This window comes from Anopheles stephensi, chromosome 3, assembly GCF_013141755.1.
Source record: "Anopheles stephensi strain Indian chromosome 3, UCI_ANSTEP_V1.0, whole genome shotgun sequence".
Classification (NCBI taxonomy): Eukaryota; Metazoa; Arthropoda; class Insecta; order Diptera; family Culicidae; genus Anopheles; species Anopheles stephensi.
The window spans coordinates 24,013,192-24,034,010 of record NC_050203.1 but is presented as its reverse complement, the minus strand read 5'-3'; the positions used below and the strand labels follow the sequence as shown (position 1 = coordinate 24,034,010).

General features: G+C 47.7%; 1 protein-coding gene across 6 annotated transcripts in view; it reads left to right on the top strand.

Moving 5' to 3' along the window:
* LOC118511342 (BMP-binding endothelial regulator protein) overlaps positions 1-20,819 on the top strand; it is a 72,915-nt gene that overhangs the window by 12,294 nt on the left and 39,802 nt on the right. For all 6 annotated transcript variants that reach the window (XM_036054295.1, XM_036054292.1, XM_036054289.1 and 3 more), the window contains one exon: positions 17,979-18,211. In XM_036054295.1, the coding sequence (XP_035910188.1) occupies positions 18,106-18,211 (106 nt within the window). In that variant the 5' untranslated portion in view covers positions 17,979-18,105. The remainder of the gene's footprint in view (positions 1-17,978; positions 18,212-20,819) is intronic.

Genomic DNA, 20,819 nt, shown 5'->3' with positions numbered 1-20,819 from the left:
AAAAATGTAAAGGAATGTCCCAGTGAGCTCTTATGTGTTATTCAACAAATAGAGCAAAGGATTAAATAGAAACGCCGACCGGGAATTCATGTGGGACCAGGCGGGACATGGCAACCCTAGGCCAGCCGGACGGTACGATAGCGCGGTAGCTTGTGTCAGATTTCGGGTGGCGTGAACGTGAAAAACGTGCCACGAGTTGCTAAGTGGAGCCGCACTCTTAACCGAGCAAACCGGTCAATTTCGGCGATGAGCACCGGCAGCACCAGCAGCAGGCAACTACGCCCAGTGCGTACAAAGACGTTCTAATCAAATTAGTAAAGTGACCAGCGTGATGATGGAGGCTTCGTATGCCGAAGCTAAAAGGGTTTGGATGCTGGATAAACGGGGCAAGGGCGAAGAGGAAGGGGTGGGATGTGTTAGTCCGACGAAGGAGGATTTCATTTTCGACAGGCTTTTCAATTCTAAGTCTTGTTGTTGCTTTACCAGTTTAATTCGGGGTTCACTAGCCACTGGGCTAGAGGGAAACATGTTTATTCATGCTGTTTCGTTGTGTTGTTGGAAGCTGTTCTTAGGGTATTAGTTGCCACCATGTTATTAAAGGCAACCCAATTTTATTCACAACATATTTTTCATATTTTATAAATAAAATTCAAATAAATCTTTTCTCAATTATCTTGTTTCAATCGTAAGAACAAGAAAAAATTGTTTTAAATCATTTAGATGTCAATTGAACCCGCATTCGCTTGGTGGGACTCGATGGAAATAGTATATTATGAACAGTGCCATAATTTTATAGCAAGAGTACCTCTTTACAACAATTTCGAAGCAATCATAGCTATAACAACGATTTAATGAGCAAATTTATAGGTAGCGTGGCACAATACGTTCTAAACAATGTGTTTCCCTTTCTACCTTCTATCCTACTAATGTCTCATATCACTTTACGCAATGGATCCGTTTATGATGATTTACCATCACTACCACCAGCAAAACTCCAAACCGGCAAAGGCAAGGAACCGTTCCACCACAGATTGGCCGGTTCGGTTCACGATCTGACCCAAGGACGGGCGTCGTGATTCGTCGTGGCCCTGTTTCTCGCTCGTCCATTAATTGAAACTATTTCATTGTTAATTAGCGCCATCTCTCGATTCCGGAGTGAAAATCGAGTTCACTCGGTTCGGCTAAGATTCGCTACACCCGGCCCGGGCTACAAGTTGTCAGTTCGTTGTACCACTCCCAACCGTAGACTGGCTTTCAATCGAATTGATTCACCATAACCATTAACGAAAGGGTGTGAAAGAAGGTGTGAGGGGTGGCCGGGGGTTGTTAGACTCCTGGTTTCTGTTAGCACCTCCTAATCGTATCCGCGTCATCCGCACCGGCACTGCACCGTCGGTTCGCTTGCGATCGCTCGCGTTTGTTTGTTTATTTACTCATGTGTCACCGTGCGTTTTGTGTGCTTTGATTTTCATCGCAGCTCGTATTGTAGAGGGATGAGTGTTACTACCTACTGCTCCGGTCCTGCACGTCCCGCCGTACTTGACGGTCTGGCCGTTTTACAACAATCAGGCTGCGATCATCTTGGATCTGGATTTTTGTGCCGCTTCTTCTCGGGTTTTGTTTATTCGATCGAATCGATTCGATTGTCACAGCCGATGATTCACGGCCAGTGAATCAGCTGTGCTTACATGGAGTTGCTGATCAAACTAATCGTGTCGAGTCGAGTTGAAGATCTTGCAACGTTGTAATGGAATTGCATTTAATGTGCCTTTTTTTTTGGTACGAATTTCTCATACAATCTTAGCCCTTATGTGTGTTTGCTGTTGGGTAGTCCGGCGAAGCATGGCTAAAAGCAGCAAGGCTGTTCATGAAAGAGGATATCCCCGGCACATACCGATAGCGTTTGTGCGGGGATGAATTTATATAACCCGCTTATTAGCACGACGCAGGGTAGAATCTGTCACCCAACACCCCCAACGGGACGGGAGCGACTGGAAGCTCCCTGGGGGGGACAGGGTATGGGAAGCGAATCGGCACTTAAAAGCTGTCACGCTAGTTGAGTTGGCGCCTGGCGCCAAACGTGAGTCCCGATGAATCCAGTTGTAGAACTTTTGCTCGTGGTTTCATCTTCGCCGGTATTAGTATTAGCACCAACAAAGCATCCAAGCAAGCAAGCAAGAAATATCAACAACTAAGGCAGCAGAGAGAAAAAAAGCAACCTTGCGCTAGGGGCAGAATTGAGGTTGAAGCTTTGTTTTGACAATCGGACGGATCCGGATCTGGAACCGGGATCCGTTGGGAGGGGGGGGGGGGGGGGGTGCGTGTGAAGCTCGCGGACTGGATTAGGAAATCTAAACCCAAATCGTCTGCCGCCAGCGGCGTTACGCGGTCCGGCATCGCCACGGCCACAAATGATGTCACGTTAAGCGTAGGAACCACCGTGGCAGCGGGCAAAAATTGGAAAGATGGAATTTAAAGCCAAGCTTAAGTTTAAACAACTGTCTGAGCGTCGGTCGGCCAAATTCGGGCGAATAATGGTGCATCTGGAGGATGGTTGGTGCGAGTTGTTGTTTTTTGTTTTTCAGTGTCGGTTTTGTTCCCGGCGGTGTTTGTTATTATTGTGTCTTGGTTTTATTTATGCTCCGTTTTTGCAATTCTCCTGAGCACATCGAGTTGCACTTTTTCCCTTTACAATACACCGGAGCAGCGGCTTTATTGGGGAGTTCGCAGAAGGCGGATTCGGATTGTTTCAAGAACAGTGTCCCGCAACGTCTCCGTGCTGTCTAAGTTTTTAAAGATTTCGCTGCCGACTACTTCTGCAAACCCCCGTTCTCCCTGCGTTATGACGTACGCTAGATTAAGCATTTTGCTAGAACGTAGCCTCAATGCTACGGATAAAGATATCGCTAAACTCGAACACGAAGAAAAAACTATTCCAAATGATGATGCAGCAAGATTGGGACCAACTATTGATGTTCCCGCGTGGGCCTCGCCTTGGGATTGCGAGTGGCTAGAGCACTCACATTTGTTGTGCGTTGCATGGTGAGATAGGAAAATTTCCCAGGAAAACGGTTCTATTTTTGGAGCTACCCACTAGGACAAGATTTGCTGGGATAGGACCAATTGGAGAGTTATATCGAGCTCGTTTATCATGGCTTGTCAGTGGACGCCGTCGAAGCTCAGTTTGTTGTTTTCTGCTACATCTTAGTTTAATGATTGGTGTGCCCCTTAACTACTTCCCCTACGGACCGTAAATCATGTGTACTCATCATCTCATCAGCAGCCTTTTTTCTACACAGGGATGTCCTTTCACAAATCGCCAACCTTGCGTTCGTACATCATTGAGCTTAAATGGTTTAGGCGTGGGCTTTTTTTTGTTGTTAGTGGAGTTGAAAAAAATGCCACCCCAAACAAATTTGTGACGTAGGCACCGGCACAGCAGCAGCGTCCATCAGTTCCGGTAGTAAACACCGTAAGTCATCAGTTTTCCTTTGCAACACGAGCCAGCGTTGCTGAGGTGGAGGAATTCCCTTAACGCGGATGGATGATTATTCGGCTGTCCCGAAAAGTTGGTGGCGCTCAAGAGTGGCAAGAAAAGTGGAGCAAGAATTTGGTCGCTACAGGAAACTCTATCCGCCTGGCGGATTCAAATTACGAATTGGTGAGCTTCTTAGAACCTTCCCTAGCGACTTGGCACCCTTTTACTGTCCGGTGGGGGTTTTGCACGCGCAAATAATTGTGCCAACAGGAGTTATTTTTTGCGAATAATAAAAGAAGAATGGTAATGAGGCTTGAACGAGCAGTGGTGACGTAAAGTTGTAATGTTGCTCAAATTACCTCTCAATTGGAGTAGAGCTCCAGACCTTCAGAACTTTAAACCTGAGCTCCAGCAAACTTAGTCGGTGCTTAAGGAAGACTTTCTGAAAGGTTTATCGCACCAGTATTAGTATTCGAGATGAGATCTTAGAGATCGTCGGTAAACACACTCTCCGAACCGTGGTACGAAGATACTCGTTGTTTCCTGTCCGTAACCGGATTAGGCGTCCGCGTGTGCTAGTTCCGATTTCTTCCTCAACCCCCCAGGCCAGCTGATCGGTGCACTTTTTCAGCATGTCACATCCGTAAACTTGATCGGTCTGGCCGGTGACAAATTACACCACACCGCAGCAAATGTTACCGGATCGCACGCACAAGACTGGCCAGGTTGGTCGGTGTGCGCCAACCGTCTGGGCCGTGTGTACGTTACGCGACCGGAGCATAATTGCATCCATGCGCCCGTCACCGATTAGCACAGCTGATTTCGGGTTCGGCGTAGGTACCACCGTTTGCCTGGCAACGGTTAGAACGATCGAGAGGTCGGAATTCGGCCTGAGGATGATCCCTTTGTCGGAGGATTACGAGGTGAAAGGTTAATCACAGCAATGGAGAAACGCAAAAAAAACAGCAACAGAAAACCACAACAGCAATAAGGCAAACAAATTAAAAATGTAAAATAAATTCAAACAAATAGCGCACATGAATGAATGCCTCGGGCCGGGGGGAAGATGGGCAGGAATGTTACTGTGCTCCTCCGGAAATAATAATCTGACACACAGCGTAAAAGAGCAAGACTGTGGGAATGAAGGGAGATAGAAGCGTGGAACAAAGAATTTGTAAATAACACTCATTAATCAGGAACGCGAACTGGGCACAGAAAACCCAACAAAGTTTCTTACAGTGCGATTACCGAGCAGTGACATTGCGAACTCCCCTGATCGCCCAAACTCATCGAACGTTTAGCGTGGTCCCACGGTGATCGATCACGGTTGCATCACAAGTGTCACTCGCTGCTTAAAGACGAACTTCGTGCGACGGAAACCGTTTGAATTTTTATAGCTTCATTGTTCGCCTCGAGCCGTTGGTTGAGTTTTGTCACCTGACCACACAGCGCTCGAAAGCTCGCGTATCGATGCCGAAAACGTGCCCAAAACCGATCGGTGCTAGAACCGGGCCTGTACGTGATCGGGTTTGCTAATCTAGTGATGGGTTGTTACCGTGCGGCGATCTATTAGTGACCGAGCCGAGAACTAACGAACCTATCGAACCCTGCTGCAAAGACAACCGTGCTACCGTGGGCTGGAATATCACGATCGAATGTACGATCAATTATCGTCCGATGGAGGTAAATCATATTGATTGAATAGAACACTGTCAAAACGTTGTCACGAATTTCGTCGTCAATTAGAAGTTGGTAACATGGTTACGCCAATGAATGTACCCGTTCAAAGGTTCGCATCTCTTTCAAGGACATGTGCATGTGCCACTGGAAGAAAAAGGTGATTAGAAGGTCCTGGCTTATCGTATCAGGTTTATGAAGCTGTTGATTAATTGGCTGCGCCGGTTGCATAAATCCGGATTAGCGCTTGTCAACAAGTCGAAAACATACACCACCGGCGTTCTGTTACCGGCGCTAGGGTTCGTGCTAAATTCCCGTCCGCTTATCAGGGAAGCATATGCGTCATGGTGTAATTAAATTGAAACATGATCTGGTTTGTTTGATTTTTCTTTATTTGGGGTAAAAGGCAAAATCAACAGTTGCATGAAGTTAGAGTCTTGCCGTGGCGTTCATTTCAATTAAGAGACTTAGTGAGTATGTGTAAGACCTTCTTTTGAAGTTCAAGAAGTATCTATAAAATCTATCGGGCCAAAAATGATTATTTTAATTGACTTAAAATACTAGCTACATCTAAAAACTGAGCATTTTCTGTCTCACTTTTCCCAGTGTACTTTCTAACGGATAAGGACTTCCTCCATAGTAGCAAACGCAGCATGGTATATATCGTTGATCGGTCAATAATTAAGACAGCGTCTTCGGTAGTTAATAAATTTTTCCACACTTAATGGCAATTATCGTTTTTTTCAAAATGTGAAACTCCGTTCGAAAGGGAGTCGAACGGCAATTTATGAATTCTCCATCTTCCGACGGGCAGTGATGAGGTACTAAATAAGCAGTAAACGCTAATCCCCTTTTTACGTGCAGGAATTGTATTGAGATGTGGCTGTGTATATGCTCGTTCGAGTTGAGATCTTTCATACGTCAAAACCTGGGTAGTAAATTGGTTTTGTGTTGAGCATAAATTTGAAGCTTCGAGAGAGAAAAAAAACATAAACACTACGAGCTGCTTGCAACTGCTCGAACGATAACGTAACGACGAGTGCAATACGATCGACGGTTGGGGGTGCTGTGTTTTCGATCCTGGTGGCCTTGATCGGAGGCACCAGCACGCTCCGCTGTATCGTGTACGGATTACGCATCAGTCAGAGTGAGGTGAAGATCTCGGTCCACAGTTTAGTACGTCGCTGCTCGTAAAGCATCGTAAACAATCGTGGGGCAGCAGTGTATGGCTTAGGTTAAAGGGGATCACCTTCTGCGAGAATCGAACCGGTGCAACTACGCTGGCGTCTCAAGCACGATGACGATGGCCTGGGACGGCGACTTGAACCGCAGCCGATGCGTTACGGCTGGTCTGGTTTTGTCTGGCTTGGCCCCGGGAAGGATAAATTAGTAACTGATCTAGAGAAAATAAATAACACTAATTGCGTTTGAAGTGAGACGCCGACGCCGCCAACGGTTTTGCGTCGAAGTGTTATCTCTGGTCGGGCGATCTTGGCGTTGTACGTTGGCGGTTCGACAGACGAGCAGCATCCAAAATCATGGAGCCGGTGGATTGAGCGATTGAGTTGTTGATCGGTGGTTAGCTTCAATGGCACAGAGTTACAGGTGATGGTAATCATTATTTTGTGAGCTCATTTTCCTGAATGATGTATGCTTCGTTTTTACTCGAACTTGAACGCATAATTTGAGCTTATGTCATTTTATGACAGTTCGTGTTAGTTTGAACGTTCGAAATAAATTGACTGCTGGCTGTTGGCAAATAGTTTAACCACACATAAAAACTGCAGTTAAAAAAAGGGGGGGTTGCAACATGCAATCGGTTTTCCCTTGTTTTTACATAACGCGTACAGCATTAAATATTTTATCTACTTCTCTATCCACTTGGGAACGCTCAGCCTCATTGCAGCTTGAACTTGCCAGAGCACCACTGCTAGATTGACTGCTCAAGGAGAGTTCGAGGTAAATCTGTGATGTATGTGTGTGTGTGTGCGTTCGCTAGTGAGTGTCTGAAGCACGAAGCCTCAAGCGATCGGAATGGTAAATTGATACAACAATCCACCAGCCCTGGCCGACGATCACTTCCCAGTTTGCAAGGGGGGGCAAGTGTTTGCCGACCGCGGGTGGTGAGAAATTTGTTCGATCACTGATGTTCGGGGCTCCACTAGGGTAGAGTAAATCCGGGACAGCCGGTTCGTCGATTGATCAATTGCCAGTCCTGTAGAGCGCAGCGATACGGTTAGATCCCGAGCCAGCTGGATGATAAAAGTGAACGAGAGCAAAAGCGATCAAAAGGTACATGGACCAGCCGTGGACCGGGCCGCGTTCGAGCAGATTGAAATCAACTGTGTAAACCTCTCCAGCCCAGGCCTTCTGATTGGAACGGCTTGCATACGGCCGTCCGGGCTCGGTGCACTTGCAAGTCCAAGAAACGCGAGGTCCACCTCTTAAAGTAGTTGATCTCACTTTCGACTGTCCGATCGCTGATGTGAAACACATCTCGTCGATCGTTCGGAGTTTTTGTGCCCAGCAGTGTCTGTATGTGTGTTCGGTTTATTTACTCGATAAATTTCCCTCAACAACTGCGCGGTATAATGTAGTCGGATTGTGTGTGTGTGTGTGCTTTTTTGTTCTCTCCCTCCTTTGGGTCTCTCTCCACCCCCCCTCTCGCTCTGTCTCTCTCCTCTATCCATTCTCACCTGTTTCGTTCACCTGCTTCAACAAGCGGGCGCATGGTGCACCATGCGTGCCGATTTCGCTATTGCGCTTTATAAAGTGTGATGATTATTTCTCCTGGCAGGAGAGAAAAGGTGAAAAAACAGTCTTTGCGGGAGAGTCTACAAATTGCATTTTGTTGTGGGTTGACAGGGTAGGAGGGAAGACACTTATGGAGCATTTCGAATGCAACACAGACAGCATTTTCCTGCTTGGTGCTGTAGTGTACGTGTGGATAATCCATCCCCCCCCCCCCCTCCACCAGCTCGGATCCGTTGAACCGTACAGTGGACCTCACTAATGCACTACTAATTTAATGGTGTAAACAAGCAATTAGAAGTGATTTACAAAAGTTCCGCCCGGGATACACCCTTCGCTGGTGAGAGAGAGAGAGAGCAAGAGGGATCGGCGTTGAGGCGTCTCCATTTGGGACACCCTGGTGCGTAGCAAAGCGTGGCGTGTAATGGGTTTGCCGTTTTGATGCTGTTTACACGTGAGAAAGTTCCGTATTACGATGGTAATGTACCGCTTGCATGTTTCGTAAAAGGGCAGCTCGCCGGTTACTGGGTGTCGATCGATTGTTCCGGGAACGAGAAATTTGTGGTCTTTTAACTCCATTTCGGAAGAAACCTCAAACTATTCTTGGTAAAGAGCTGGCAGTTTTCGTTGTGGAAAATAGTAGCTCAATAACAATGCAGTTCGCTGAAAGAGTTAATACTAATCGCCTCAAAATAACACAGTTCTCGGAAAATCCGATGGGTTTCCAAGAAAAAGGGGGAAAGTTTTATAATGTGGTTGCCCACAAATTAGGGTTATGATGCACATAAAGCTTTATGAGTTGGTGGTGGGGATTTCCCTTTTAGTGTTGGAACGGCAAAATAATTCTGCTCCAACGCAAATGAAACGTCATCCAGTAATAAATAGGTAGTAAAAAGATAAGAACTCGTGTTCCTCTCCTCCGGCTGGACTTTGGTTTGCCGTCCAGATACTTTTACATTGTATCGTAACAAAAACGATTCCGCAAATCGAACAATATATCATACGCAGAAGCAGCTAATGCAACGTTCTCTATCTGTGGGCCAGTGTGAACCAAACCAGATATCTCTGGTGGGATCTCTCGAAAGAAAGCAAAAGTACAAACTCATCCAGCAAACCCAACCAACGGCAGTTGCCACTACCGTACAGCAACTGCGAAATATGTACATACACACACACACACACACACACACACACACAAACACAATGCGCCATGCGGTCGAGCATTAGATAATTTTCCATTTATCTAAACATTTACACTATGCAGATGGGCAAACGGGCAAAAATTGAATTTTGTGGCCCCACCCAACAAACTTCCAACCATTGCCGTTGCAACTGACTACACACCGACACACACACACACACAAACACGTATCCAATATGCGATAACCTCCAGCGGGGTAAAGATCAACTTTGAGGAAGGTTGCGCGTTGGGGCTTAAAAACAAGAAAAATACAATTACCTGGTGGGCTGGTGGGACCAGTGAGGCAAAACAGCAAACGCGCCAGAACACGCGCGATGCAGACTTTGTTGCGGATGTACACACGAACACACAATGTGCGTACACGTATTGTGGCCGATTTCTTCTACGGCCGAAAGGTGTTAATCTGATACCATTAGGCAGCTAACTAAAATAAACACCCGCTAGTCAAATAGCTGGGCAAGGCAGGGTTTCGGTTCAATCTGGTCAATCGGCCGGCGTTCGCGCCTAAAAGGTCACTTGGGTGGGTTTTCGGTAACTGGGCAACATTTTCGGCACTTGACCTCCGGCTAATGTCGGCTAATGAAGCGATGGTGCAGAAGATGAGTGGCTATTGTAATGATTCTGTTTGGCAGCATCCTTCCGGTCGTCATCGGGTTACCGCGACCGTCCATTAGGCTGGCCCACGATCTGGGCGATGGTTTCTACTTTGTAATTAGTGGCCGCAAGTATACGGGAGGTTCTTGAGTGCGCCTGGACGAAGCAATCGTGACCAAGTGATGTGCGTAATGATACTCGCATTCGTCCCACCACTGCTGCTTCTCACTGTGCTGGCCATATCATCTGCGGTATCATGGGTTTGTGGTTTTCTTGGTGAGCGAACTGCTGGCATTTCGGTTTGCAACTCCCGGTAGCAACGGTGCCGACACGACGTGGTATCCTAAAGCGGGCGGTACCAGCCGGTACTGGTGCGTGAGGTGCGGTTTGCGGTCTGAAACACTACAAATGTCCACGTCTCCCCCTGTTGCAGGGGATCGAATTTGATGGATGGTCGGAAGCTATGGTAACCGACTGTATTGAATTCCAGTGCTTTGACCACCAACAACGGTCGAACTACAAAGTAAGTGATCTATGCACACCGCCGCCCGGTATGCTGGTGATACTGTCCGCAGAGTAGCATTGTTTCTAAATGTGCCAACAGATATGGGCTGCTGATCGATCACACACACGCGCGTGCAAAAAAGTCACCGTGCCCCGCCGTACCTTCACGGAGGTGGTCTTGTACAGCATATTTGTGCGTTATTGGTGCTCCATAAATAATGTAAAGATAGTGTGCGATACAAAGTGCAGCGAAACAAAAAAGCTCTCCGGAGACACTGAAGTCACTGAGGCTCTGCTAACGTTAGGTACGTTTCAATTTACGAGCTGGTGGGTTACTTTGTACTGGAGCCATTCGGTGGGCTAAATGTGTGGAAGCGTTCTGCAGGCCACCAGCCAGTAATTTATGGAACGGGCAAATGCATGCTGAAAGCGATTTATGAACATTTCTTTCGGTAGCGGTTATACTTTTTTTTGGGTTGTTTTTTACTCTGTTGCCGACCATTTAGGATCCTCGCTCTCCCTACATACATTTTTTTCTTCTCTCTTTCGGTAGCTTAACTATCGTGCACCATTAACGAATGGTGACACATATTGATAGGATTTTTTTTTTGGGTGGTTCCTTTTACCGAACAACCAGATATGAGAGTTCGTTGACCCGTGGAGGACTGACTACCTCAGACTGGTCGTTTATCAGAGCCAGAGAACGGCCAGAGAATTGCAGCGAAAATGGACACTAAAAGTTTCACCATTCATTATGGGTGAGGTCGATTATGGTGAAAAGTTTTAGTACATTCGGCCAGGGCAAGTAGTGTGTATACTGAGCTATAGATAAAAATCTGACAGTGGGGGGAAAAAAAACTGCGGCCAGATTTATTGCCACCAAAGCTACAAACTCCGTCCCAATATAGTATCGATGGAGCACTGAGACGCTGTTTATGGTCTACAAACCGCAGGCAAACTGGCCGTCTCGACCGGAAGACACCGGTATGTACATGTTCCGTCGACTTAACGACGGACGACACGAAGAAAGATAGCCAAAAAAAAAGGCACACTTGCACATCATCCGTGCTACGCAACAGAACATTCTCTTCAAACACGGATGTATCTCGTCTGCCGCCTTGTAGCATTCAACCCAAAATTTCCACCGACACCCCACGTGCTGCCGACGGTGGCAACTCTTTTGGTACCTAATTAACCGCAAGCAAATTAGATGGGATGACTGGCTGGCTGGGATGAGCCTGGCATGCAGTCGAACTCCCGTCGAGGGAGATCCCTCGCAGTTGTTGCGAATTAGCAGCAGCAGACGCAGCAGCAACCGTTTCGACTAAGGCCGTCCGAATTCTAAACACATGTACGGTGTGATGCTGCTAGCGAGCATTCCCTACGTTTCTAGGTTCTCCAAATAAACATTGACCTTCTTGAGTTGCGGGCACTCAGCGCGCGCTATCCGTCACATCCGCTCTCGGGCGGCTTTTTTGGGGTGAGGTTTTGAAGAGTACTTTTCTAGCGTTGTGTCGTTTTTTTTTTTCGTTGGAAGTTGCATCAACAAACCTTTCGTCCCCGTTCTGCCTGATGCTACTGATGCTGTGACCCCGTTGCGACGGCCAAGCCAAGCTACAGTACCCGTACCCTCGACTGCTCTGACCTCGACGAGGCTACGCAATGTCTGCTGCAGTCGCGTTTGCCATCCAGCACACTAGCGCTCTACGAAACGTGTTGCGAAGGACCGGACACCTCGGCTCGGGGAGGTTCTTTGGTGCGACGTGGAATAATTAACAGGTGTATAAATATTTACTTCCTCATAATTCCTGGTCGGCAAATGCGTGTGTGTGCCGAGCAGCATGTGGAAGCGTAGAACGGTGTCTTTGCGATGATTCGCCCGGTCAGGTGTTACGGTGGTTCTTCGTTGGGCCTTCCGACACCGTCCGGGCACGACGGCACGGACGGTTGATTCGCAACCGTGATGATGAATGATCCTTCTGCGTTGCGTCTTGAGCGCAACCGAGTGACGTCGTGTCGTCGTCGTCGCCTGTATACCGATGGGAATGCGACCCTTTTACGACCCGAAAGACTGTGACCGCGTACGGCACAGTAGCAGCACAGATGGCACGCTAAATATCATCCGCAGATTATCCGCGCGAGCGCAGGTTCGTTAAATAACGCTTACGGGTGCGGACGGGTGGCTAGGGAACGGTGAACTTAGGCGTGTTGTCTAACGCGGTTTAGTGTGAGCGTACACACACACAGGGGGTTGATTTACGGGGCAACGGTTGCGAGCGGTTCCCGTTTTTCTTTGCGGGGAGCTCGCAAAACTCCGTCCTTCTTGGTGCCACGATGCGTGCGCGTATATTTATTTCGCGCGCTACGCGCTATTCGGTGGTATCGTAAAATGAACTGGCATAAGTTATGATTCGATTTGATATTTCCTGATAGCTAGCAAACCAGTGGGGGAAGGGGGAAGGCCATGGAGCGGGATAGGATATCTTTTCATCTGCGATACGAGACGACACGAGCATGATGTAAAACCGATGCGAAAACATGCACACACAGTCACAGAAATGGTCGTGTTTTATCTGAATTTTAATGCAAGCTGATCGGTCGTGCGTACGGGTAAGATAGAGAGTGAGAGAGAGAGAGAGGTCCCGGCGATGCTACTTAAAACAGTTTGCTAATCGGTAAGATACACCACCGGCGGACGGCTATGCTAAACAGAGATGACGTATAATCAATGTAAATGATTTAGGGGACATTAATGTCCGCGAAGCACACAGCCGCCTTATGTGGTGTCATCACCGGCGAAGTTCGTTTGGAGCTGGAAGAAATTTTCTACCCACCATTTTAATTTTACTACTAGTTAAGTTCATTTCAGAGCTATTAATAAATAAATTCAAAAGTTGGAATTATAAATTGAAGAATTCCTCATACATTGAATTTCTCAAGAAACAAAGTTCGAGAAACAATCAGTAGAGCGGGCAGAGATAATAAGAGTGCTGACATTCCATCTTCTGGAAAGCGATATTGCAAGTCACCCGTTCTGATGATTGATCAGAAACTATTCTAACAAGTGATGTCAAATTAAGTACGCCCTCGAGAAAGAACAATCTTAAAACAATCCCCTTTCAAGAAAAAGCCACCACTCGAAGACAAACAGTTGTTCATCGGAAAGGAAATAATGAGACGAGAAAATAAAAACAAACGCCATTTTCTCCCTTCTTTTCGCTCTCTCTCTCCTTCTACTGTTGGGAAGATCTTAACAAAAAAACGCGTGTCTGTGTGTGAAAAATGTACACACGTAGATAAACGTGCCGTTCGACGACTTCGTCAAAGCGGTCAAAGAAGCTGCGATGCCCTTTCGCTTGGGCATCGCTCAACAGCCATGGGAAAACCGGGGGAGCATGCCGTTCCGTTGGGGGGCTTGGAGTGCCGGTAGGAAATATGGCATACAAACTTATCAAAACGCTAATGCATCTTCAACCGAAGGGCGTTGGACCTGATGGAGTGGTGTTGCCCGCGAAACAAGACAGACTGCGAGACTCGCAGTCAGGGGAAAGCCAAACATTCGGTACGAAGATTTACCGGGGCAAACCTTTTGCTTCAGCGCAGTTTAGTGCGGAGAGCAAAAAAAAAACCTCCCCACGAGGTCTGTTGCGGCTGTACGGTGTGCGACCGGTCCAACCAAAACGGCAATTAAGATGATGCTTCAGAGACGAGCTACATTTATGCATGCACACTCGTTCGCATTTAATGTCTTAATTAACGACCAGCCGAAAGGTACGGAGGAGCGATGGGGATGCGGAGCTATGGAAGGGGAGTTGTTTCGGGATATGGTATGGTTGAAGCAGAGATTTTAATGCTAATTGTTATTTTTATTGTTACTACTGGCCAACATTGGTAATATGTTTTCCGCTCGTTGCACATGCTCCGGTCCACGCTGGCATTCCGGTGGTCGGTGGTGCGCTAGACATTCTTTCTTCGGCCAGCGAGATAAACCGTACCGTGCGTACTTTCTTCAGGCGGGCAGCTGTTGGGAAGTCAAATGTATCGTTATTTGTTATTTGGGGTGGATTAGGAAATGTAATCCGAAATCGTGATCTGTAATGGTATGTTACATGGCTAATCCGGAGAATTGATTGTAGCAAATGGCTATTACAAGCAATCCTTGCCTGCTAGAAGAACGTAAGATAGATTGTAGATGGTATTAGACTATTTGGAAGACCTTCAGAATAATCTCATTGTAGCGCAGTTTTTACCAATCTTGGGTTCATTGGTATGTGCCAAATTCCTCAAGTCACATGTAAAGTGTGAACGTGATCGGGTCGGGTGAGGCTTGCCTTTGGGTTAAATGTTAACAAGAGACATTGGAAGTATTTTCTAAGCTAGTCTATACCGTCAGACATGATTTAATGGAACCAATAGATTGTTATTCTACTGAGATCTCCCACCACGTTTCTTAAGGCTCATTTGATATGGATCATTACAATTTTATACGATCTATTTACACTCCACGAGAATCCCAGCCTCATACAAGCAAAGGACATTAACCGGTCATCCGCCGATATCCATAGTGAGTAGTCACAGTGTTGTGGCACTGGCAACGATCGTGCCTTCCCTGCAAAATAGTGCCTTAAATATCGCTCTATCTCGTTAGTAGTTACTCCACGTCAAGAGAAGGAGTAGGGTCGCGTGTGCCGATATTTTGCTTGTAATTATCCCCGGTTGGGGCCACTTATCTGAAATGGTGTTTAGTCTACGATGCGCGCTTTTACTACACACCAGGCGAGAGCGAGGGTCCCGAGATCCCGCGGGTCTTGCATAGAGTACAAGCTCGCGCTCGGTGTTCTTTGTCTGTGCGCGGCCTCGGGTTGGAAGATGGTGGTTGAAACACAAGATCGCCTTTAAAACGATCTAATCTGTGCTGTGCTCGCGCACGCCCGTGCGAGTTGTTCCACAGCTTGATGAGATAGTTACTTACTAGGAATATGACTTTGCGCGTTTGGTTTGCGCGTAGAAAACGAGCACGAGAAGAGCTTCACAACACACACAGCACAAAGAGCCGGATAACTTGGGAGAGAACACTCCTTTTCACAGAATGCTCGCTCGGACCCGGAACGTGGTGGGTTCCTGTCCTGCCTTCCCTGAGGAGTTGCGCCAATGTGATGTGGGCTCCCACGCTTAGTGCGTGCTCGGGGAAGCATTTTATTTGCGCTTTTAAACTGTGGAACCGGGCAGCAGTGGCAGCTGAAGGCACGAAGAGAAATCGAGCCGTGGCAACCTGGCAATCAAGACTTAATTTGGCCATTCAGATCGTTCCTTTTGTTTCGCTGGAATTGTTGGCAGCTTTCGGGTTTTACACACTTCCTCCTTCGGGTCGGATCGGCTGGACATTCTTCCATCGGGTGGTGGCCTGTAAGGTGGTGCCCCGAGAGTCACCTGTCTCGGTGGGGAATGATTTTGCTGTTGTCTGCCAGAGTGAGCCACACGTCTAATAGCATCGAATCGCATCTCCCCGCTCCCGGATCTCTTTGTAGCCTTTTAGTGAAGCAATCACGTGAACCGGTAACCGGTCGGTGTGTTTTAACCTACCGAAAGGTAATTGATTTGATTATTGGAACACCGCTGCGGGGTCGAGGGTCTTAGATTTTCTTGACCTCATCCTATCCCTCCCTTCCCCCTCTGCCTTGTGCACCTTCAGCTACTCTAATCATCTACGATTTATTGGTCATCATTGGTGAGAAGGGAAGAATGTGTCGACAGAGGGAAACCAACACCAGTGCGCGGCCTCCCCACGTTTTGGAGGCTGAATGGGGAGGGTTGTGGCTGGGGTTTTCTGACGCACTGGTGGAGAAACGTGTGAACGTGGAATTGTTGGTTCGCTGGTTGGCCGACTTGATTTGCCTGCAGATCGTCAGAACGCTAAGATCGGAGAAGGGAACACACGCGCGGGTTTCTTCATCAAATACACACACACGTGCGGTGTAATAAATTTCAAGTGAAACAAGATTTCTTTTCCCATAGGCCCGGTGTGTCGGCACCCTACGGGGTCGTACACCGTCGGTAACCGGGCGGTTAAGGGGTTTGTGGGGAACGCTACTACTAATCGTTTCTTTCGGTGCGCCCGACCCGGCTGTGTTTGTAGTGTTTCTGTGCGGGTGCATGGCATGGCAAGATGCATAAGATTCTACGTGCGGCAATGAAGAAGTCACCTCCGCTGCGGGGTGGCTGATAGGGATGATTGGTCGGATAGGTAATGTGAGCATGTGAGCTTATGTAAGTGAGGTTATTAGCAATGAAGAAAAAGACAACACACTAGCTACTAATTGCTTCTCGGGTCCACTCGCTGACTCTCGTGGACTTGGATGTCAATGTGACATTTGCCTTAGCTCAATAAGACATCTTAAGCGTGTCTTTCCATGAAGAAGGATGTAGAATTACCAAAAACTCATTTATTATCGTGGTGTACGGAGAGTATGTCAATTTAAAAGCAGCAAAAAAACCCCACACCAATCACTCAGGCACTTAAAAGATCGAGCGCATTCTCTTATCCTTGATCTGTGGCCTGCGTCTGGTGACGAGACGTTTGATTGATTTTACCATTCGGCCGCAATGGAAAGGGTGTTGTGGCTCGTTCTGCGCGAAACAGGTGTTTCCTCCTGAGGCTCTAAAGGAGCTTTCGAGAAAGAAGAACGCGCACTCGCGCCCAGCTACGGTTACATTTCAATTAGAAGGGTTCTACCAATCCACCAGGGGCGATCATGTCAATGCCGTTGCATAAGATCACCGTTTTGGTAGAAACTGTTTGCGGTTTCTTTCATAAACTCCTATCCTATAGACGCCTTGACACTGATATGTCAATAGATCACAAGTTGTACCTTATCACAAACCGCCCCCCAGGGTGGCTCAAGAGTTCCGTTCCGGCACGATTGAGATATGCTTACTGAGGCTCAGATATGCCTATTAATCATCCAAGCTGTCCGGCTCGAGCAGTTCCTGGCCGCCGCTCGAGAAGGTAACGAAAGACACCCGGCACGCTCAATTAGAAGTGAGCGCGGAACGGAAATAAAGCATAGCACAAATTTGGTTGAATCAACAGCAGCACCGGGATTGAAGAAGACGGCGAACCTCGGGTTTCAAGAACTCGCTCCTGGCGTGGCGTATTTGCGTTCAAAAATCTCTCGAAAATGCTGCTACTCGACACCACGGTACGGTGTGCTGACATCCGGTGAGTCTCAACCGATGCGAAAAAGGGGAAACCCGGCTGTCGCACCAGCCGGCAAACGATACTCGAGCGGGCTGAGACCGACTGAATTCTGGCCACTTCAGATGTAGTGGGTTTGTTGCTTTTTTTTTTTGAGGGTTTGTTTTGAATTCCACTGCTCGCTCGTTGAGGCAGGCTCTAGCGAAGAAGGGTGCGCATCGATGGTACTTCTGATGCTGCCGAACCTCGCTGGCCACTCCAACGTGCTCAATCTTCATTGACGGCGATGAAAAGTCAGATTTATGTAATTGTTTTTTTTGTGTGTGTTTTTTTTCTCCTCCGACTCGAGGTGGGTGATGATGTTCTTGTTGTGTGTTGTGGATTCTTATGGGGGGGTTGCGCGAAGCAACGAGTGTTGCGCACAGTTTCGTTTCGTGTGGCACTTCCGCTAATTAATGAAGAAACGCACACCGAAACATCATCAACCGGTGATCAGGTGAACTAATCATTATTCGTTGGTGCTGGTTTTTAATTTCTCTCTCCCTCTCTCTCTCTCTCTCCTTCTCGGCTATTTACAGTGCAGTGTGTGACGACGGAACAACAACGGGCCATTAATTTCCAGCGTGACACGGCACACAAGCCGTGTAACGAGCGCAAAAGGAATACTTCCACCAACGGACCGAAAACGGAAAACGCACCACGAATATGTATCCTGCACAAGCGTCCTCCACCCGAACCGGCCGCATCCTTCTCGGCGCGATGGTGATCCTCGCGATCTCGATGCGACAAGCCACAGCCAGTGCTTCTTTGTGTAAGTTCAGTTTTGTTTTTCTCATTGTTTTTGGGAGTTTTTTTTTTTTTTGGGGGGCTATCCGTTCTTTTTAGCAATAGTTTATCCGTTGGTCCCGTTTGCCAGTTGACAATTATTTCCACCTTCAAAGCACGTTACGTATGCACCGGGGAACGGAAACGAAAAAGGGTCATGCCGTGTGTTGCATTCCTTTCACTTCAACTTCAACCGAACGGTTCATCAATACATGAAAGTTAATGATAATAGCAAAGAAAATGTCCGCAAAAACAAGTCGTCTGAAAATATAAATAAAACCCCCTAATGACCGTAGTCCCCACGGCACTCGGTGGACATGGGTACGGTGACAACTTCTCCATTATGCTTCCGGGAGAAGGTCCCTCATGATTTGGGGGGGAGAGAGAGAGAGAGAGAGGAGATCAGGTCCGAATTTGAGCCCCATCAACAGTGTTGGCCTCTTATGTCTTCGCTGACGACAATTTCCAGGTCTTTTGGCGTTGGGTCCTGAACAAACAGGCCAACGAAACATAAGCCTTGAGCGGTAAAGTTTGATCGCAATGCACACGGTCGGTAGGTAGGCAAACGGACGCTCGGGATCTCAAGCAGGATCCTGTTGCTGCTGCTGCTGCCAGCTGCCATTCAGTGGACCGTCCCGTGTCAGCGTGCAGTTAGGTTCGGTTTTTGGCGATTGCATGTCCCCTTTCTATCATGGCGACAAGACAAGATTGCACCGCGAATCTTTCGCGAATGGTGGTGAGCAATGGTAATAAAAAGAAGTCACCAAAAAAAACAAAGGGTACACGAAGGTGCAGGAACGAAACCGAACAAAAAACTCGTCCCGGATGAGATTCTTGCCCGAAATTTGCCCGGGACAGGTTGCATCGGTCGGTTGAAGAATGTGGTTTTCACGAGTGTGGTGCGTCGGGAAGGGTAGAATTGTGAACATTTTTGGCTGTCAGCTGTCGCGTATACACCTGTGCCGGAGGATGGTTGGAGCGAAACAGAAAGGTTGATCACATAAGCGAGCAGTAGGTCCTGGTCGGCAAACGCAAAGAAAGAGGAATTTTTGGAAGAAGTTTTATAGGAGTTATGGAGTCGATTTTTCTGGATAAGATGTTTTATATTTCTCCGCTTGAAATGTAGATGATCTACGCCCTCAGAAAAGCCTTCAGCTCGCACTAGAAACCCCTGCAGCTAAGAGTACTTTGTAGTGGCCCTTATCCAACGCATCTTATCGCGAAGTGCATCCGACGTCGTGTACGTGCTATTCCAGGCTATTCCCATTTGCCGGCGTTTACTGATGCGCCGGTGGGGCAGATTCATCTCGTCAAACGGCTGGCGACGGTACGGCTCGGAACTCGACTCGACGTTGCCTGTGTGTCTCCCGTTGCCGTAGTAACGCAGTGGCTCACGTAGCTCGCTGTAAAGTTGGTTAATCGTTGGTGATAAGATGGTAGGTGACGATGGGTAGTTGCTTTTAATGACCGTCGTTGTAGCCGTTTGTTGTAGCCGAACAACAGCAACATGAGCGTCTCGCAGACTCGTTCCGTTATCCAAAACCACGTTTCTTGTCCCATCGTTGAACCCTCAGGGGAGGTGCAGTTTGTGTTTTTTTTTTAGCTGTTCCTTCAGAAGATGAACTGTGAAGCTTGGCAATTAACTGAAGGTGTTTCCCTGAGATGGAGGGAAGCGAAAAAAAAAGAAGCGAGAGAGAAGTAAAAGATCGGACGTTCAGATAGTGGCAAGATGGTTGGTGGTGTACTAGTATGATGATGTTGCACCCTTCCAGCATGGTGTCGTTCGATGCTTATCGGCCAACTATCAGTAATTCAGTATCCCCCAGTTAGCTTACAAAAAAAAAGCCGTACCGAGACGACATTAAAGTGTTGGAACGTTGGTGACAGTACATGGGTGCAGAAAGAATTCTGCACGCTGCTGGACCAATCGTCCCGACGTACGGGCAGGATGCACCACTATCACGATTTTCTGCTGACGATCGAGGTGTGTACGCGGTATCGTAGTGTCCGATCTTCTGTTACTGGGGGGTGTCTTGTTAATGTGGAGCTTCGTACCATCCACCCCAAGATGGCGCTGCTGATATGAAACTAGGGTAGAACCGGCTCATCGCGACTGCTCGTGACAGTAAACGTGACCGTTGACACTCGACCGGCAAACGCAAACTTCCGTCACCCCCTCCCCACACCCAGGTCGTTCTTCCGGTCGGAATCTTCGGAGCCGGTTCGTCAACGAGTGTGGGAAAAGCAAGCGAACGTTCTAAACGCCACCAAAAAAAAAACGGTTAGAATCGCTAGAAGCTATGAAGATGGGAAGCACAACACACCGAAACCGTGAACATGGTCGCAGAGGATGTAAATATTTGCCAAAATGCCGCTGGCCGCCTTTTTGTCGGCTGCGCGTCGGTGACGCTGGTGATGATGATGGTGTTGTGTTGTGAACCCGCAGTTTTTCAAACGTCATCCCGTGAGTCACCGTGTTGCGCCGTATTTCACGCGCTGTCGGGTTGTATTGTTGTTGGCGTTCTTGTTGTTACTATTTGCCACAAAACCTTTCCTCACGATGTGACGATGAGGACAGCCCATTCGCCCACATG